The 19740-nt window shown below is 47.4% G+C and overlaps 2 protein-coding genes across 8 annotated transcripts in view; one reads left to right on the top strand and one right to left on the bottom strand.

Annotated features, from left to right (window-relative positions):
* The first annotated feature begins 3271 nt into the window (after nucleotides 1–3271).
* On the top strand, nucleotides 3272–5553 carry LOC141966995 (CMP-N-acetylneuraminate-beta-galactosamide-alpha-2,3-sialyltransferase 2-like). Its single transcript, XM_074920300.1, has 6 exons — nucleotides 3272–3526; nucleotides 3832–4022; nucleotides 4295–4474; nucleotides 4923–4968; nucleotides 5159–5278; nucleotides 5386–5553. Exons 1-6 carry the CDS (start codon nucleotides 3272–3274, stop codon nucleotides 5551–5553), a joined length of 960 nt encoding a protein of 319 aa, XP_074776401.1.
* Nucleotides 5554–6791: 1238 nt separating this feature from the next.
* Nucleotides 6792–19740, bottom strand: part of ERGIC3 (ERGIC and golgi 3) — a 29425-nt gene continuing 16476 nt past the window's right edge. For all 7 annotated transcript variants that reach the window (XM_074920183.1, XM_074920184.1, XM_074920186.1 and 4 more), the window contains 6 exons: nucleotides 16163–16194; nucleotides 15497–15593; nucleotides 13735–13799; nucleotides 11082–11218; nucleotides 10104–10159; nucleotides 6792–8126 (listed from right to left, as the gene is read on the bottom strand). In XM_074920183.1, coding sequence (XP_074776284.1) covers nucleotides 8047–8126; nucleotides 10104–10159; nucleotides 11082–11218; nucleotides 13735–13799; nucleotides 15497–15593; nucleotides 16163–16194 — 467 coding nt within the window. In that variant the 3' untranslated portion in view covers nucleotides 6792–8046. The remainder of the gene's footprint in view (nucleotides 8127–10103; nucleotides 10160–11081; nucleotides 11219–13734; nucleotides 13800–15496; nucleotides 15594–16162; nucleotides 16195–19740) is intronic.

Raw genomic sequence — 19740 nt, 5'->3', positions numbered from 1 at the left:
TGCTGTCTCTGTCACCTCTGCCGTCTGAGCATCCCTGTCCCCACAGCCTGCTCCTCCCATAGGCTGCCAGCAGTGCCAGGCTGTCTCAGAGGATCCCTTGACCAGGCAAAGGGAGAGAACACATCAACCTACAGGCTCCACACGTGTGCTCCTGCCCCAGCCACCTCCCCATGCAGGACACAGGCCTGGGCCACTCGTTGCCAAATGCCTGACTCTGGCCTCGCCCTGACCATTCTGCCTGTCCTGTGGTACTCCCTGCTCTTCCAGAGCTAATGGAGATGATGGTAGAGCAGGGCAGCACAGTGCCCTGCATGGCTCTGAACCCTGGGGAAAGGGGCTTCTGCTGAGGGCTGAGCACACTGGGAGCCTGGCAATGCAAACAAGTGCTGTGCCATCCCTAATTCCTCCCACCCAGGTCTCACTGTCCGTGCTCCAGAAATATGCTCTGTGGCAATTCAGGGCACTGGTCCTTGGGTGCCTCCCCCCCCCCCCCCCAGCAATGGTGGAAAGGACCTCTGAGCCCACTGCCAATAAATACCGGCTCTTTGGTGCTCTGCATTTTGCAGGGTTGTTCTAGTTTGAATCTCTAGATCCTTCCTCTTCACTTCTTTCCCTTAGGCATCAAACCTCCTTGCAGGCATCAGAGCAGAGGGATGACCTCCCCTGGATAAAATTACTCATAATTCAGCTTGCATGGCTGTATTTTTATGGTTGCTGAGGCACTTTTCACAGCCCTCCTGTCCTCTTTGAGCCAAAATCCCATCCAGGTGAGCAAAAGAAACTGGTTGGTAAGGTGCTGCATGCATGAGGCTGTTGAGACTTCAAGTGTTACTTATGTCAGTGTTGGCAAAAGTTGAGCCATCCCAGCAGGACCTGTAGGGGCAGGAGGGCGGTTCCACTTCAGGCAACTTCTGCCATCCTCAGAGGAACATTTGAATGATGAATTTCCTGATTCAGCCCAGGGAACGTGGGTAGAGCATCCAGCTCCAGTGGGACTGGTGGCCACCATGGTGCTGCGCTGGGTGGGAGGGCTGTACCGCGACACCAGCGTGGTGGGCACTGCCGGAGGAGGGACAGCAGCCCTGGCCTCACTGTGTCACTTGCCGCAAAGTTCTGTTCTCCCCCACGTCGTGATGCAACACTTCCTCTTCCTGTGGTGGTTGTTGCAGCTTGCAACAAGCACTGGTGAGGCCACCAAGCCCGGGAGCATCACCATCGCCTGGCCCTGCTCAGTGGCGTTTCCTCTGAGGAGGTGAGGAGCCGTAGGGACAGCTGGCTGGGGACCGGGGGGTTGCAACACCCATGAGGGTCTCATTCTTGGATCCAGGTCTGGGGAGCTCCTGCTGGTGTCCCTTGGGGCTGAGAAAGGATGGGGACAGGTCTGTGGCTCCTGGGTGCAGCCCGATGTAGCAGCCACGTGGCTGTGGCCTTGTGGCTGATGACACTGGGCTGAGGAACCCCAAGGTGAGGGCACCTCTGGGCTCAGGGCCAGGAGGGGTCATTTCAGCCACCGTGGGGTTGCAGGTGCAGGTGGAGAGGTCCCGGTCATGGAGCAGGGGCTGTGCATGGGCACAGGCAGGGAGACGGGACTGCTCAATCCTGCCTGTCCAGAGCCCTGTCCTCCCTGGTGAGGGGTGACTGCTAAAGGCTTCATGAGATATTCACTGCACTGCCTGAGTCCCTTGGCTCAGGGCTTAATGGAGCTGCTGGCACCAGCCGTGCAGCTGCCAGTCAGCTTGTCCCCGTCCATGGTCTGCAGCTTAATAAACCCTGAGGCTCCATGAGTGCCCGAACCAGCCCAGGGGACTGCTGATTCCTGGCCTGACCAGCATGTCAGGTGCTCTGTGCCTCCATCACAGCAAATGCTCATGGCTGCTGCAGACTAAGTCATGGGGGTCCACAGCCACCATCAGGGAGAGTGTTGGGGATCTTTGGGGTCCCCCTGAGCCTGGAGGGTGAAGAGCTGGCATTTCACAGCCGCTTCCTGCTCAGGAGCACCCACATCGGCACTTCGGGTGCACTGGTGGTAGTTGTTTGCACTTCCCTTCAAGAAGAGGTTACGGTTCAGTTGTTTTTTGAGAGGGCAGGTTTGCAGCAGAAGGCATCCTGCTGTGGCCACCTGGGATCATGCAAACACTACCCCCACCCCCCCACCCCCCCACCCCCAGTTTCCTGTCTCTGCTCATTGCTTGGACCCCCAGGAGCAGCAGTTTTGCTGTCAGGTATATGTCCTGCGGGTCAGATTTGAGTGCAGCTGGTTGGATACAATGGCGAGCAGGTATGTCCACGCTGCAGGAGTTACAAAAAATGGTTAATGCGGAGAAATTAAGCTGGTGCTGACTCAAAGCCCCACATCCGCACCCAGAGGACTGGGGGGAGCACCGGGTACTCCTGAGAGGACAGGAGGGGGTTTCTGTCCTTTAGCTTTTCCAGTACAGAGGGGACCTCACCCCGCCCCCAAACCTGCTGCAGTAGCTTCTGATCATGGGATGGAGGCCGTCCCTTCATCCCCGATCCTCACTCCTGCCTTGCCCATGGGAGCCTGGTCCTGAGAGGCTGAGCACTTTGAACTCCCTGAGGATGAGAAAACCCTTTGACTTTAGGCTTACTTGGGTGATTTTAGATGGAGAACAGAAATGTCACTTAAATATGGGCATTTAAGAGAGGCTCATGCACACAGATGGCAGTTAGTACCTCCGGCTCCTTCCTCCCGGCAATGATTCAGTGCCCTTGAAACTGCAAAACCCCAGGGCTGCTGGGGAGGGAGTGCCTTGCCGGCTGCATGGCACCTGTGTGGGCTTGGTGGCAGTGGAGAGTCAAGGGGCTGCTGTGCCCAGTGTCTGCTCTGCACGGCTGGAATGTGTGGGGAGGAGGCAGCGGGGCTCACTCCTGGCAGCAGCGCCTTGCGGATGGGCAGCTGCCACTCTGGACGGGAGCTGGATTTTGGTGATGACGCTTTGCTGCTTGTTTGCGGGCTAGTTTTGCAGACCTTAAAAGTGCCGCAGGCAGAGAGCAGAACCTCTTACAGGACATATTGCCAGGTGGCCCTGCCTGGACCTAAGTAACTGCAGCAGTGCCCGAAGCAGAGAACAGCAATAAAGCCATTGAACGGTTTGAAAAGGAAATACGTACCAGGTTATTTCAGGTCCCTGCAGGGTTGGTGAGCAGTCAAGGGGTGTCCCAGGAGGCTGGATAGGGACAGTGGGTGGGAAGGGGTCCTGTGGGGCCATGCAACTGTCCCTGTAACATCTCGCTGCAGGTGGCATGAGGGATGCTGTGCCAGAGGCGCATGCGGGTGGTGCTGGCCCTGTGCCTGCTGCTGGTCCTGTGGCAATGTTTCCGAGCCCCCACGGATGGCCTTGGCCCCTTCCCTTGGACTCCCTCCCTCTTCGACACCCCTGCTGCCCACTGTGGCGCCAGCACCAACAGCTCCGCATGGTTCCGTGCCCGCTATAATATGTCCATGGGGCCTCTGCTGACGGGCGCAGCCCATGAGCTCTCCTCCGACGTGGTTCAGTGGTGGCTGGTGAGTCAGGGCTTGGGCAGGAGCTCAGGGCTCTTCCCGGGCTCCCCAAATCTGTTTGTGGTGGGGCAGGGCCAAGGTCAAGTTGGACATATGTGAAGGGGGTGAAGAGGGTGCAGGAACCCCAGCTTATCACCTTCCCGCCCCCCCCCCCCCCCGCGGGCCTGTCCCACACCCTTTTCCTAATATTCCATCGGGTTTTCCCATGCATTTCTCAGGGCTCCACTAGGAGGAGTGGGGCTCTGTCCCCTCTTTGGGGGTACTGGTGGGGGTGGTGATGCTGCATGTTGCTTGCCTTGCTCCCCCAGACACTGCAGGGTCCCCCACGTGGTGGCCAACTCCAGGCCATAATTCAGCAGCTCTTCACTGTCCTCCGGGCCCCAGCCAGCAGCATGTGGGACACATCTCGCTGCAGGACTTGTGCAGTGGTGGGGAACTCAGGGCGGCTGAAGGGGTCTGGCCACGGGCTGCGGATTGATGCCCATGACTGGGTGCTGAGGTGGGTGACCTGAAGGAGCTTAGCCCCTCCCTGTCTCCCTGGGACCCTGGCATGCCCCAGCCCCTGGCCACTGTGAAATCTGTCAACACAAGCCAGGCGGTGCCTGCTCTGTGGCGCCCCCACCCTGGGGCACATACCAGCCCTGTGTCACTCATGTCCCCTTCTTTGCTGCTGGCCAGTGTGAGCTGGTGTCCCTGCCTGGTGGGATCAGCAGCCTGGGACGGGTACAGCGTGCAGCTGCATTTCGGCATGTGCCTTCCCGCTGTCCCCAGGATGAACAGAGCAAAGATCCCTGGCTTTGAGCTGGATGTTGGCATGAGAACAACCCATCACTTCATGTACCCGGAGAGCGCAGTGAACCTTGGGCCCAACGTCCACCTCATCCTCATCCCCTTCAAGCCACTGGACCTGTGGTGGCTGGCCAGTGCATTTTCCACTGGAGAGCTCACACAGTGCGTCAGCTTTGGGAGTGTGACACCTCTTGTGCTGGAGAGCCTGGGGAAGGCATGAGGTGGTCCTGGGGACCCTGGTGCCTCACTGGGGTTCTGGCACCATGGTCCTGGCAGGGTAGGAGGGGCCCCTGGGTGAGGGTCCTGGTATCCGTCTGCACTGCAGCTTGAGGAAGTGGGCACTGACCCGTCCCTGCAGGGTCTGGGCATCCTGCAGGCCTGTAACGCCCATGGGTGGGGTGGTGGCTGTCCCCGCTGTGGGGCCATGGGCCTGATGTGTCCCTTCCCACAGCCAGGCCAGGGGATGCTGCTGGCCCAGCCAAGGGGCTGGGGGTGCTATGGGGCCAGGTGCTGGGGGACACAGGCACCCTCTGCAAACCAGCTGCCTCCAAAGGAGAGGCCCTGGTAGTGGGAGTGCCCCATGCTCACAGCTGTTCTCCGGCTTTTGCAGCACATATGTGAGAGTGAAACAATTCATCAAAGCTGACAGAAACAAGGTAAGGGCTTGGTGGGTTCCAGCTCCTCTTGCGCAGGTAGGGCTCCTCTGGGCAGAGACTGGGCTGGGTTTTTTTTTGCAGGATGTGGGCTGAGCTGGTGAGGGGAAGGGCTGGTGGCTGCACTGGTGGTGGGAGCGGGCTGTCCCATTCGCAGCACAGTAAGCTGATGGCTCCTCCGCTCCCCACTCAGGTGCTGATCCTGAGCCCAGCTTTCCTCAAGTACATCCACGACAACTGGACACAGCGCCACGGGCGATACCCCTCCACTGGCTTCACAGCCCTTCTCTTCGCCTTGCACCTCTGCCAGCAGGTGAGTGGGGCCAGCAGGACCAGGCACTGCCACCACGCCGCGGGCCTGTGTGCTCTCAGGCTGAGCAAGCACCTGCACAGCAATGGCTCTTGCTGGCATGTGCGCAGGTCTCCGTGTTTGGCTTTGGAGCAGACAGCGAAGGGAACTGGCACCATTACTGGGAGAAGAACCGCTGGTCCGGAGCCTTTCGCAGGACGAGGGTCCATGATGCTGACGTTGAATTCAGCATCATTAACAGACTGGCAGCTGAAGGCAGGATTTTGTTCTACAAATGATGCATTTCCAAGCTGAAGTCAGGCTGTTAGCACAGGAACCGGCACCCCCCCTGCACTGATCTTCAGCTTGCTTCTCCCTCTCCCCCCAGAGTTGGCATGTGCCCAGGCTGACAGACCCTGTCATCCTCAGGGTCTTGTGTTGCTTGTGCTGGTCACACCCACTGGGCACCGTGGGTGACAGGAGCTGACAGACTTCCATGGCACCAGCGATGTTGCATTTAGCCGGACAAGGGGTGGGCATGGCTCTACCCACACTGGCTGGGAGAGAAGAAGGGGAGACACTGGGGCTGGAAGTGTGTGTGGAGCCCATGAGCTGCTGTGCCTGTCCCTGCAGTGGCCACAAAGCCATCGGGTGACAGGGGGTGGTGACAGCAGCTGCTCCAGTGTGGCTAGCTGCATGACAGAGCTGACACTTTCACCCACTGATGGCTTCCAGGGAGGGTTCATAGTTCTAATCTGGGCAGGGGGAGAGGGGCATCTTCCCTTCCTTTTTATAACTAAGGAAATATTTTTAAACTTATATCAATGAGTAAGAAAGGAAAAAAACAAGCATGCTAAATCAGTAGGTGACACTGAACTACAGCTGAAACGATCTTATGTTGAATAAACTTTGAAAATATATGTGAATATTATTAACATTTGCTTTACTTTCTGAGCCCTTACTGCTTTGAAAAGACAGCACAATCTACATTAGCCCCAGCCTGCAGAACAAGATTGCAGACCCTGCAGACTGAGCTCCCCAAAGGAGTTTTTCTCCTCCACAGTAGGGTTAGCAGGATGGCTTTTCCCATTTTCAATCACAAATACACACCCTTGAATCAGACTCAGCTTTTCCATGGCTGTTAGTCACTTGGTCTTCCAGTCTATTAAAATCACCAGATCTCTTCTACTCATAAGCTCCCACTTAACTATGAGCTTCACTGACTTCCTACCCCTCCAGGTGGAACCTCCATTTCTATATGTTTTCTGTTTCTCATCTCTATTATATCCAGTTTCCCACACTACGAGTCTTGCACCTACCTGCCCCTTCACCTTCCCTCTGTTTTCTCTAGGTGCTAAGCAGTGCTGTGTGCAATGCTCGCCAATGCTTACAGGTAACTGGCTTTCTCATCAAAAAGACAAGCAATTAGCAGGTAATTGTTTAAACTGTGGGTTAAGCTCTTGCTGTAGTATTTCCATTCATCTTCCCCCTCCTCATTATTCTTTCAAATTTAGTTACAAAGCTGCTGAGCAACCGATGCTGTTCAAATTCTTTTATTCTTGATAAAACATACAGATACTATGACCCCTTCCTCACATTGTAGTAGTACTGTATGATCCTAAACCAACAGATTAATTAAATATCCTTGTTTGAAATGTTATTTTTTTTTTAATAAACTCATTTTGTTCAGTATTCTAGCTTTAAGATTAATCTTAGGGTCTCCTTCCGCACACTTCAAATTGCTTGTCTCCCTGATTGACATCTCATCCTGTGTCTGTCACACTGTGCAGTGTTGGACCAACTGCTTGGATCAAGTTTAGAGTCAGCACCAAAGCAAATTCAGAGCTGAGATTTAAGAGTAATGAGTCTATTTTGCCTCAAAATGAGGCAGGAATTCACAATATTATATTTTTCCTCATTATTTTCACATTTATCCCACTATAATTTCACATAGCAAGCACTCTACTCACTTGCATAGATCATTAAAAAGATAAAAACCCCACCACCACAAGGCAGGTGTGTTTTTTAACTATAATTTCCAATTCAATACCAGGATTAGTTCAAATAATTTAATTACTCTTCCAAATGCTTTACCAAAACACACAGAGGATGGACTGTTATTTCAAGGGGGAAGTGAAAAGCACAACCCAATTTAAAAATTAGAACTCCAAACACTTTTTTTTTGCTGAAACATCAACTTGCACCTTTTGTAGGCAGAGCCATCTGGAGCAACTGCAATGCCTCACGGTACACTAAGCACATTCTAAGTGCTAGGTCTCACCACGTTGCCCAGGACAGCTGAAGGGAAAGCACATGGGGTTCAGCACATTTTCACAGAGGTCTGGCATACAGCATCAGCACATTCAGAAACTCATTTAACAAAAACTTAAAAAGCTAGATGGTCTTGCTAGAAAGCTTATTTGATGGCAACTTCATTCCAGGTCTCATGACAATACAGTACATTATTCCTGGAAGCAAAGAGAATGCAGTATCTCCATCCAGCATCTCTTTTGGGGAGGGGGACAGAACTGGGTGAACATGGACTGACACAAAAGGGTTTTTACAGTAGGGTCTGCACAGACAGACAAGATTGCTAATCTTTATAGCAGCAAGGTTTAAGCAGTTCCATTCACAAATTAATGCCAAACAAAGAACAATGGGGCAGTAAAATAAGAGGGGTCAGGGCCATCTGGTAACTCCAAACCTCTTGTGCACTCAGAAGATCACCTCTGTTTTGAAAAACCTGTTTATCTCTCTCTAGGTTTTTTTTGTGGGGTGAGGTCATTGCTTCTTTATGTTGTCTTCCCAAGTTCAATTTTCTTCTGGATGGCACATGCTGAGTGATAGACCAAGGAATCAATGAATCCTGCAACTAAAAGGAAAAAACAGATGCATCAAGCCAGACATGCCTCAAAGAGAGAACAACTCTCAGGGAAAGAAAACACACACCCCTCTGTCAGTGGAAAGGAATTCCAGCTCCCCCAGACAGAAAACAGTTGCTGCTGCTCAGAAGATCTCTCTTACAGAAGTAAAGATGAGACAGGCCAAGTCATGTGTGAGTGAGAAGACTTTGGAGAAGAAGCTGATGCCGAGAGCCTTATGCCATGTCATTCCCTGACCCAGCTTGCCAAGGGCATGTTTCCCATTTCTTGCTCATTTCACAGTGACCTCAGAAGTAAGCTGCTCTACCCGATGCTGCCCTTGATGGATGCCCTTTATCAGAGACTGCAATGTTTACCCCACCAAGGACACAAAGCAAAAAACGCAGATGCCTTTAGTTCTTTCTGCAGTATTTTCCCCAAATCTCTCCAGCACAGAAGCAGCCCATTACCTGAGCGTGTTTAGGATCACAGAAAAGCTCAGAATGGGTTTACTGCACTACAATACCCAGACAATCTGCGTCCATCGAGGAAGCTTTCACAGCACAGAAACCCTGAGATCGCAGGGGAGGGAACACACAGTGCTAGTGAGTGAAGGTATTTTCAATGCCTTTATAAAGCTTCATGTTCTTTTTTCTTTTATTCAACACCTCAATCTAAGGAGTAAGTAAGCAATTACTTGGCCCTAAACAAAGACAAAAGTAGCAGCTAAAACAGGAACTGAGTCTTCTGTTTATTACTACAGAATACAGAATTATTTGCCGTACTATCTGGTCTTTGAGTAACACTTCAGATCAGTCTTTTGTGGTTGTTTCGCACTGAAATTATCTCTACTTGCGGAACCAATTTGATGCTGTAGCAGAAAAACTGTTACACAGCTGATTCGATCTGTCCTCTAGAATATGAAGAGTCTGAACATGGCATATGGCAGCAAACACCATGAACTGGCTGTCAAACCTAATCAGTGCTAGAGGGCACTTGCATTTGTCATGAAAATAATTTCTGAAAGCCTTTTCCCAAGTCAACCATAGAAATGAGTATGAATGATCAAATTTATTACATACAGAAATCCTGTTTAACAGTATCAGGTTAACTGAGCATTGTGACACCTCAGGTGATGGGAAAACCTTGCAGATAAAGGTATTATGTAATACAGGTATGTATACAGGTGTTAGGTGATACAACAGCTGGCTTCTCAGGGCCATAAGATCTGCTGACCAGATCTCTAGGCTGGCCCTTCACAGCCATTGGGACATCTCTGACTATGTTTCAGAGCTTCCTGGGTTATTAGCTGGAGTGCAGGGGTGGACCAAAGCTGGGCTCTGTCACATGTATGGAGCTGGGCAGGTACTGAAGAGCTATTCCAGAAGCCAGCACTGAGAATGAAGTCCAGACACTCAAACGGCTCTGCAGGAACAGCCTTCCAGGACCTTGTCTAGCTGTGAGGGCTGCTTTTAGTCCATGCAGAGCACTCACCGGAGCTCCTATGTTTGGGAACACAGTTTGAGACCTCCGAGATGGCTATGCCCATGGCTACTTGGGTTCACTGGTTTTACTGACCTTTGGCTCCACATGAAAGCAACTATCTGCTTACAGACCCAGGATGGCCAAGAAAACAGTACAAATGCATTCATATGCTAAGTGAAAGACCACGTTATTTGAAAACAAAGTCCTCTGGAGCATAAAAATGAAATATTATGATAGGTCTATATCATTATGAAATTAAATATTTCATCAAATGAAATCTTATAATAGGTCTACATCATCTACAGCCTCTTGAAAGTCTGCAGTGCTAATTACAATCTGATGCCACTCCCATGGCTCTGTAGAACATGCTGTATCCCCTCCTGAAGGCTGAAATCATCTCTCCCTATCAAACAGGGATTTATTACCAGCCGTGAAGAGTTTAGAAAGAGTAAGATGGCAAATGTTTACATTTTAGAAAGAAAAAAGATTGAAAGGTGCAATACCTGTAAATATGCCTCCAATAATGGCACAAACTCCCGTGAGAAAGTGTGTAAAGGACCTAGAATGAGGAAAACAATTTGAACAACCATCGTGAGCTCAGATACCAAGTCAGATAAGTAACAATTAACTACTAAAACCTAATTCATAATTATAATAATGTTGATTATGGCACACAATTATGCATTATACAAATAAGCTGACAATTAACAGATTTTACAATACCCCCAGCTGGCTACAGAATGCAGTTTGTCACTGATACTTTTAATAAGCAGCATTAAGTAGCATTAGGGCAGTGTGCTCTAATGAGCTCAATGGCAACATTAGGAGGCAAGTACAAAAGAGTGGACCTGTAATCCCTACGATTTTATCCATTCCTGCCCAGAGAGAATGCACAGCAGGCTGCTGTAACACAGAAACTAAATCCCTAAGCACACGTTAAGGGATAGACACTGGCTGTCTCTCATTATGATTCCAAAAGATCGGACAGCTACAACCCCTTCCAATGACATGCCTATGATTAACAGGGGACCTGGAAAGAAGAAAGAGGTTCCACGCTGACTACAACATGCAGAAAAGCTCTGGTAAATGCAGAGTAAGTAACAAGGCTGGATCAGCACGGGTGCTGCTGTAGGTGCTGGTAAGATGGATAAGCTATAAATCTAGTCTTCCCGTTAAATAAGACTTTGAGTCTGAACCGAGAATCATTGTAACAGGCTTCTGCTAGCTGCACTGATTTCGTTCTCCATCTTGATACTGGATTAAAATGCTTCAGATAGTATCAGAAAAACCCCAGTCCCTTTCAGATGTTCACAGAGAGGAAGGGCATCTGGGAATGGCTCTTCCTCTCCACTGACTGGGATGGAGCTTGGATGACTTTCAGGCATTTGCGCTGTCATGTCTAAGCAAGGGTGCAGTTTTAAGCTATGCAAAATGACAAAAATCAGTGGAGGGTGAATGAAATAGATTGAAATGTCACTTACCTGTGCTTTTCTGTCAGCTTCACCATCATGGGTGAAAGCTCATATAGCACAAATACACCAGGCAGACCCTGGTCTCCTAGTAGCCCATTGGCTATCTTCTCATGTCGTGTAACTGAAAACTGGTTAGTTCTTACAACCTAGCAGGAAACAAACACAGCAAAGTCTGTTTTGCCAACAAGGAATAGGAAAGGCTGTAAAAACATGTCTTTGGTGAACCACATCAATGTAGCCCTGCCCAATCCCTTGAGGAGGGCCTGACAGTGGCTACAAAGGGTCATAAAGAGCATCCATCAGGATCAAGTCTATTTTTACTACAGGCTATCAGTTAAAGCCCTCAGCTAGCCCAAAGAATGAATGATGCATCGGTCTCCAGGCTGGACTCTTCTGGTCTCTGCTGGCAAGTAATGGAGTAAGCTGTCCCTGTTGACCTCAACCCCAAGTCCATGTCATCCTCTACCAAAATGCAGTTTGCCTAAGCATGCCTCAGGAGACAGCACCGATGTCAGAAAGCCATATATATTCAAGAGTGAGAAGAAAGAAAATAATACATCAAGGCAGGAGAGTGCCAGGGCTGCAGAAGGACACAGACTGCCCATCTTTATACAAATAAAGATCACCCTGCATCGTTCTTCTGCATCCTACACACCTTCCACACTTTGTTCATACCAGTCTTGTTTTTAGAGCAAATAAATTCTATTTCCGTAAAATTAAATGATGTTCTATTATAAGGTATCTGATGCAAATTATGATCCACGCTGAGAAAGATACTATCCAGTTTCTTTACCAAGTTCTATATTTGGGGGTTCTAAGTACTGAATGAATAACACAGCCCCTGGTATACATCTGGCAGCACACTTGGATCCACAGTTACTCTGAGTACCATGGACTGTATGGATTCCTCTCCTGGAAGGAGTTTTCAACAGAAGTCTGTTGAAAACTGAACAACAGCTCTATACAGTAGAATGCAAGATGTCATCAAGAGAAACAGAAGGCATACTGGGAAGTGGCTCTAAGAACAGAGCTCCAATTAACTATCCTTTGTACTTCAGGAATTTCAATCACACATAGAAATTGCAGAGACAGCCTGAATCCAAGCAGAATGAGCTTCAAACATGGTCTGCGTTCTCACAGTATCACTCCATAGCAAGTAACTTCCACCTGACTTCCAGGAAAGAACAGATGGGTCCTTTCTAGGCGAGGCATTGAAGAAAGAGTGGTCCACATAAAGATTTATCACATGAGAACTGAGTCTCTCAGTTTCAATCTTCAGGGCAGGTGAAGAAACACAAACTACGTCTACCTTCCCAATGGATTCTGTTAGATTGCTCTGCCCACACTGCTCTAGGATAGCTTTGCCTGAATGTATGCACGTGTCTACTCTGGCCGTGTGGCTCCTCAGATTTGTGGCTCCTATGCAGCCTCTGACGTAACTAATAATCTGTTGGTGGTTTACATTTCAGAGTACCGAAGGCAATATGCAGGTTGTGTGGGTGGGCAGTAGTATGTTGTTCTGATTGCAAGGGTATGTGGTACAGGCCTGAAAGTGGCATGAGTTTGGGTGAAGAGCCTGAGGTGGTAAGGGTTCCCAATGCTGTGGCATTTGCACAGCACTATAAAACCGCACAGGACAAGGGAGTCAAATTCTGGTGTAGTTTCGTCCACAGGTAGATCAGTCCTTACGCTGAACAAGCTCCAGAACCACACTTGGGTTTAACTTCAGAGGAAACTGGTTTGGTGTTACAGTGAAGCTGGGCACAGACCCTGCACACAGCATAGCAGATACAAAACCAAAACCTGGGAGACAGCTAGGGAGCTAAGCCACCCTGTACGTGAGTGTTCACAGAGGTACTGGGGCACGTGGCACCTGCTGCCTCCTCACAGGGTTAGGAAAGTACACTGGGTAGCACTGGTGGTGAAGTCTGCACAACAGTAGGGCTTCTGCCTCTACTGGTGTTTTCTTTGCAAAAGAAACCTAACAGCGTACATCATTCTGCTGCCCCAAGACTATGGGGGCCCAAACAATAACAACTGACAGGTTTGGTTTGTTTTTTAAAAAGAGTTTCTCCATAGCTCTTGAGATCCCCGCAGAATGACAGCAACCAAAAATAAACGCTTCCAAGGAACAAAAGAAGCCACAGTTCTTTCTGCTGGCTTCCGAAGAGAGCCTAAGTTTGTGCCTGTTCTCAAGATCTTTGTCTCACTCTGGTATCTCCTTGGTAATTTGTTTATCCTTCCTGTCCCAAAAGAAGGACATATTCTGAAAGTGGGGCCACACTCTTTTGGAGGCTAAAGGAGATTTTAAATTGGAGACAAGCTGATCTTGCATTATTCTCCAAAGAACATTTTTAGGATGTCCTTGCTGCTTTGACTTCTCCTGAGTATGCACTGTGAGGGATTCATGAGGGAACACTATGAAAATGTCATGGTCACTTTGATCTGGGTGGGATGGAGGAGGCTGAAATCTGCTTTATCACTGCTGCAACATTACAGATAGCATTACACCACAGAAATTGTTATTCTTGCTGGGGTGGAGATACAAAGAAAGTCAGACTGTGTTGCTTCCACCAGAGGCCAGCTAAGGTCAACATCAGAATATGAGGAGAAAGTCTGAAGGCTTTCATTTGCCAAAACAATAGGGAAAAAAGTTACTTACTTCACCATCTACTTTCATATACACCGTGGGGACCACTTTCACAAAATACTGAAACATCATGGAAGCTGTAAGCAAAGACAGAAAGATACAATTAACAACTGGAAAAGAGCTGTTAAGCACAACTGACAGGTTAGGTAGACACAAACTGGTTTTGTTCAGCTTGTCAGGGAACATCTTTCTGCACAACATTACTGGAAGTTTTCAAGGACAGTAAAATTGATGTCTGACATGAGTTTTCCTTTTGCCAACGTGAATCTCGTTCATGTTCCAACCAAAACTGTCATTTTGGCCTTGACTAAATGGAAAACTTTCTAGAAAGCAGCTATCTGTTACCAGTATAGCTTCTTGAAAATTCTTATCCTAGCATATAAAAACCTTTATATTTAACAGCACAGCCCTAAGAAAACATACTCAACTCTAAATTAGCATACTCTATCAACTTCAATTAACACTTCAGTTTATTCCTGTAGAAGTATGTTTTTTATCTTATCAGGATATAAAGAAGAACATCTGGATCAGCGAAGAAAAAAATAGGAGAACTTCTGCCGCCTCAGACCAGCCTGTTCCTTCAGTTCTCTTCAGGATAACGGGAAGCTGGAGTCGCTCTGAAAACCTATTTTCTATGAAATTCCTTAGAGAAGATTATTCATCCATTTCTACAGAAGAAGTAATTCTCATATATGATAACTTTAGCTGGTTTGCAATAAACAAATCTGACCTACAATCTACTCCTCCCACTTCTCCAGAGCATGTCTTCAGTCCTAATTCCTCAAAAATTTGCCAACTGGTTCTCTGAGGACCAGGATGGAAAGCTTCAGCCTACAGAAAGAATTTACCAGCCAGCTACAGGCCCCCTCTCAGACAGTCTGTTACTCCACAGAAAAACTACAGCATCACAACCACATCGAGCATTAAGATACCTTTTCATTTTTCTGTATTTTATTTTAAGCATCATCCTCTGATTTGGGTACAAGAATTAAAATTGATGGTGAAAAATTTAAAAGAATGGATTCAGATAGGATTAACAATCCTACCACCACCTCACAGCAAATGACTTCTTTCTCCAAGCTTTACTGTATAACAGCACCCCAAGTACCTGCAAAGACAAACTTTGCAGACTTCAGCAGATCTAAAAAAAAATAAGTGATCTCCACAGTGGCATATAAAGTAGCATGATCAGGACCTTTCATGGAAAATGTACAAAGCTTATGTGAATAAACCAAGATTATAGTTTGAGTAGCAGTAACACGAAGAGGGAATTGCCTTTCTTTCCCAAGCCAGCAAACTGGAGCTATCCAGAGAAGATCAGAAATATTTCAACTTCGTTGCAGCTGTTCAGCCATTACTGTTGGATAGACCAAGGTCAGGCAGACACTACGGTTCTCCAGCAACTTTCTATTAGGCCTTTCTTCTCTATCCTGCATCTTCTGGTTTATCTCCTGCTGTACACAGAAGCTAGACAGGGCTCTCTCTGAACTACACCTGATGTAGGCATTTCATAATGATGTGCTGTACCTGCTGTTGTGCACCCATGAACGCTGAAAAGAGAGATCTTTCAGAAAGGTCACAGAACCAAAACACGTTGGCAGATTTGTTCCAGATGAACGGAGGCAGCTATTCCAGAAAGAGCACAAGGTAGAGGAGTCCATTTTACGCAACGCTGTCAGGGTTCTTGTTAAAGACTGAGAACTTCACTCCTGTTCTCTTCTAACAGTTATTAATACAGACACTTAAAAAGAGATTTCTCTCAGCTGGCTTTTACCTTGCTGTGCAGTGACATCTGTCCCATCCAGAGGGTTCACAATGCCCGGATAATCCCTTCCAAATGAGAGATGTTTGATATAGTGCGTCATATTGATCTGAAACGGAAATGCTAGTAACTCAAACAAATGCACAACATCTGAGGGACAAGGTAAGGGGCCTAAAGTTAATTGTTTGTATATTCTCCTGGCTCTGGAACAGGGACAGGTCCTCCCTTATTCTGTACTTCCTAACAATTAAACAATAAATCCCGGTGCCCTTCCCTCCCATCTCCAATGCAGGTTCTCCCACCCACTCCTCTCCCTGCCATAGGAGCATCATACTGTCAGCTGCCTGGGTGGCATAGGTAGGGGTATCATCTGCTTTACTCCCAGCACAAGATAAACTCCAACAGATCCAGAAGCAGTTGTGAAAATGTCAACCTTAAAAAACTGGGACGCACACATTAAGGAGCAAGGCAGTCTCAGGAAGAGGGGGACTGCCAAGCAATGTACAAATGTCCCAGAACATACTTCAGAGCCCTGTGTGAAAGCAGGTCCCAGGTTCTGCTCAGGCTCATAAAGCCAAATCCTGCTGAGATCACTACACTAGGACCTCCATGTGTCAAAGGCACATCCAGAAGGAAAACAGGCCAAGAGAAGTAGAACACTGTCTTGGGAACACTTACATTATCAAGTCCGAAGCTCTGCAGATCATGAACTGTAATAGAAAAGTAGTTTAACAATATAGTTTAGACTGTGATAACAAGCATATCTATTTTACCTTATTCTAGACTATAAGAGATCTCCTCTCATTTCCATCACGATCTACAACAGCAAGGAAATGGTCTGGGTTTCTCTCTTGCTTGCAGTAGAGCATGGGACAGATAAAACTGCTGCAATTCCCCCCCTGACATAGACTAACCACTGCTAAAGTAAAGTAACTTAATTTGGGGTTACTTCAGATTAGGTATTTTAGTCCTCACCTGAATGTACTCTTAATCTAGGCTAAAAACAAGATCCCAGAAGCAAGCAAGGAAAACTTCACTGTTATCTCAGTTACCACCTGATACACATAACTCCTCTAGCTACTGTAAAACACAGAGGCAGAACAGATCTAAACTAACAACTGAGGAGGGCACATGCCTTAATATCACATGCAAATGCCCTAAAGAAATCATCATCATCATCTTAGCAACTCTCAGTGGTCTGCCTATCATCATTGTTACTGCTGGCCAGAGAACACCCAGGGAAAGGAAAAGTCTTTGCAGGGACTGCCTGAGGAGGGTATCTGCAAATCACTGGTGGGGCCAAGATGACTGTCACCAGTGCTAGGAACTGGGTAAGGCCTGCCCTCTCTCTGCCCTTCCTGCATACAGCGATATGACGCCCTTGGCAGCACCATGCCCCCCTAGAAGGGGTCCAGCAAAGATCCAAGCAATGGCAGGATATCTTTTGGTTGGCTACTTAAAGACTTTATGCAATGCCAGAAGCATCAGTCTCAGGATGAAAAATATAACTTACAACTCGATTTCAGTATCGCTCCTAGCAGGTTTGTCCAAAGTCACACAATCATCTTAAAGTCCCCAGAGGCTGTGGTGCATTTTAACAGGTAAATTCATGTTCTCAGCAAGCCAGACCTCACCTTTCACCTTAGCAAAGAAAAACACACTTCAAAAATTGTGGGCTATTCCTTTAGGAGCTGCTTAGAGGCATATCAAGTGCTGCTACACTATTAACAAAGGTTAGGAATGCTGCTGCCTTGAAAGGTTTCTGATATACAGCCCAGCACAAGACAGGCTGCAAAGCTAAAGAACTGACTGGAAACAGCCCCTCCTTTAAAACATTTATTTAACATTAGCATGCTGTGAACTCATTTTTTTCCACTAACTTCTTTCAGTAAAACACCAGAAGCATTACTTACTACTATACCCAAAGAGAGATGCATGCAAAACAGAGAAAAGGAAATGCTAAGCCTAAGCCTAAAACTATATTCCTAAAGGTCTGATCCATGGGGAGGCCCTTGCAATTCACAGTTAAAATGTTCAGTGCTCAGAAACCAAGGCCGAAGTCACTGGAATTAAGGCAGAGCTCAGAGCTGCACTGGCTTCAGATCTTCCTGTTGCTGTCTCTGACAAGTGTGCAGACCTACCACTGCCACTAGCACAGCAGTCTGTGTGCCTGTGCTGGCAACTGGACCAAAGAACTCATTTGTTTTTAAAAAAGAAACTCCTACTAAAACTTTGGAAACAGATGTGGAATGGTGGGCAGGGAAAGGAATGGAGAAGTCGCCTTGGGGTTATGCTACTCTGTTTTTCTGAACAGTTACAGCAACACCCTCTTCCACGCTGCAGTATTATTTGCACTTAAGGGTTAAGAGGCTTAGCTGTCAGTGAAGTGTTGAGGTCCGCTGCCTTTTGTATAGACACCAGCAGGCTAAGCTTCCGTTAACAATGAAGTTTTACAGAGATCCTGGCTCTGGTGGATCTGCATTTAAATTGGACCTACTACCAAAGGAATAAAACAGTCTTTATCCTCCCATCTTTCTGTTGATGGCTCATTGCTGCCCCACTCTCCTTTTGGTCATGAGCCACATCAAAGAACGTAACAGGCTGAAATTTAAGTATTACTTTATGTGAAGCTACTCTTCCAGCCAGAGTAGCTCCAAAGTAAGGTTAGACACACAGCTGCACAAATCCTTGTGCTGGCTCAGTGCAGCGATGCACTAGGAGGGACAGGGACTCCTCCTGGTACCTGTGCTCCTAGAACCCTGCACAGGATTATGGTGTTTATCAGCTAAAACACTTGGGTACCCACATTCATTGGCATGTGAAATGGGAGCTGAGTACCAGTGAGGTCGACAAATCTTACCGTAATAGGGCAGTACCCAAGAAACTCAAGGGCAGCACTTAACCAGTCGTTATCAAACCTGTTACACTAATTCACATCCTGCCTGACCCATTTTAACAGACATGGCTATCCAAAACAAAAATTTCCCCACACTGCTCTACTATACCTTCCACAGATAAAACACCGATTAAGTAGTTTTTATAAAACTTTCCAATAAATGTACCACTCTGCAAAAAAAAGCGTGATTCATATGTTCAGTTTCTGAAGCAGTCTTCCACCAGACCACAGGTTTATGTCTGATCACTGAGGATCACCTGTGTATATACTCTAGGTTGTAGATAAACGTTTAGCTAGCCATAGTTTGTTTAACATAAAACAACAGGCCTGTGTAGAGAAGAAACAGAAGATCCTAAGAGATTATCAGATAGGATCAGAGACTGTTATTTCTGAAGAAAGACACACATTCCTTCCTTTCCCTTAACTGCAGCTAAGTGCCTGGCTAGGTAAAACAGAGACACCTGTAAAACATCTTAGTGTCTCTAGACATCAAGAAGTCTGACTATTTTTATACAACCTAGTTTTCTTCACTTTTCTAGTAACAGTTTTAAGAACTGCTTTCTATCTGAAGAATTCTCCCCATCTTGCATTTCTGACCTGAACTTCCACAAAGACTTCAAGGACTTAATGTCCAAGTCTAGGGACTGTAAAACAGGGTTAACAGCACTTCTGGCTGCTCAGAACTCCGTCAATAAACACCTTAAGACTGCAAAAAACCCAACACAGCTACCCAAACACACTGCTCCAAGGTGCACTAGGACACCAATTTTCAAACTGGAAAAAATTTTCTGGAGGACAATATCTTACAGAAGCACAGCTGCAGTGAAGAAGAGATTGAAGCAGGGAGCAACACAAAAAATGCTGCAGCAAGGGTAGGGAGTGAGCAAAGCCAAGAGCCTGAGCCCTCTACCAGATGTCACCAAGTCAAAACATCACATCTCAACCTGTAATCACCATGATTACCCTTAAAAAAAAAAAATCCAATGGTTTACAAACCCTTGGAAAACCTCCTACTGAGTATTCTGAGATTAGCAGGCTTGGTGCCTGAATTCCCAGGAGAAATTATCTAGCTTGTTGTACAAATTAGATTAAAGAATTATCCCATTCGACTTCAAAAGGCAAAGTCTCTCCAACATGACATCATGCCCCCATCAATTACATTATCTGCACAGAGCAACTAATAATCCACCAACATATTATTTCCAACACTGATACATTAAAATCGTTTAAGACAAAGATTCTCAACCTTTTCCACCTGGTACCCCCTTTACCACAGAAGAATGCATTCCTTTTAGCTCTCCTAAAAGGAGATGGCTCTCCTTTTAGTTTCCAGGCAATCTTCTCAAATCCTGGCCTAATC

Source organism: Athene noctua, chromosome 16 (genome assembly GCF_965140245.1).
Source record: "Athene noctua chromosome 16, bAthNoc1.hap1.1, whole genome shotgun sequence".
In the NCBI taxonomy this organism is placed as follows: Eukaryota; Metazoa; Chordata; class Aves; order Strigiformes; family Strigidae; genus Athene; species Athene noctua.
Note: the sequence above shows the minus strand (reverse complement) of the source record. Positions and strands in the feature narration are given on the sequence as shown.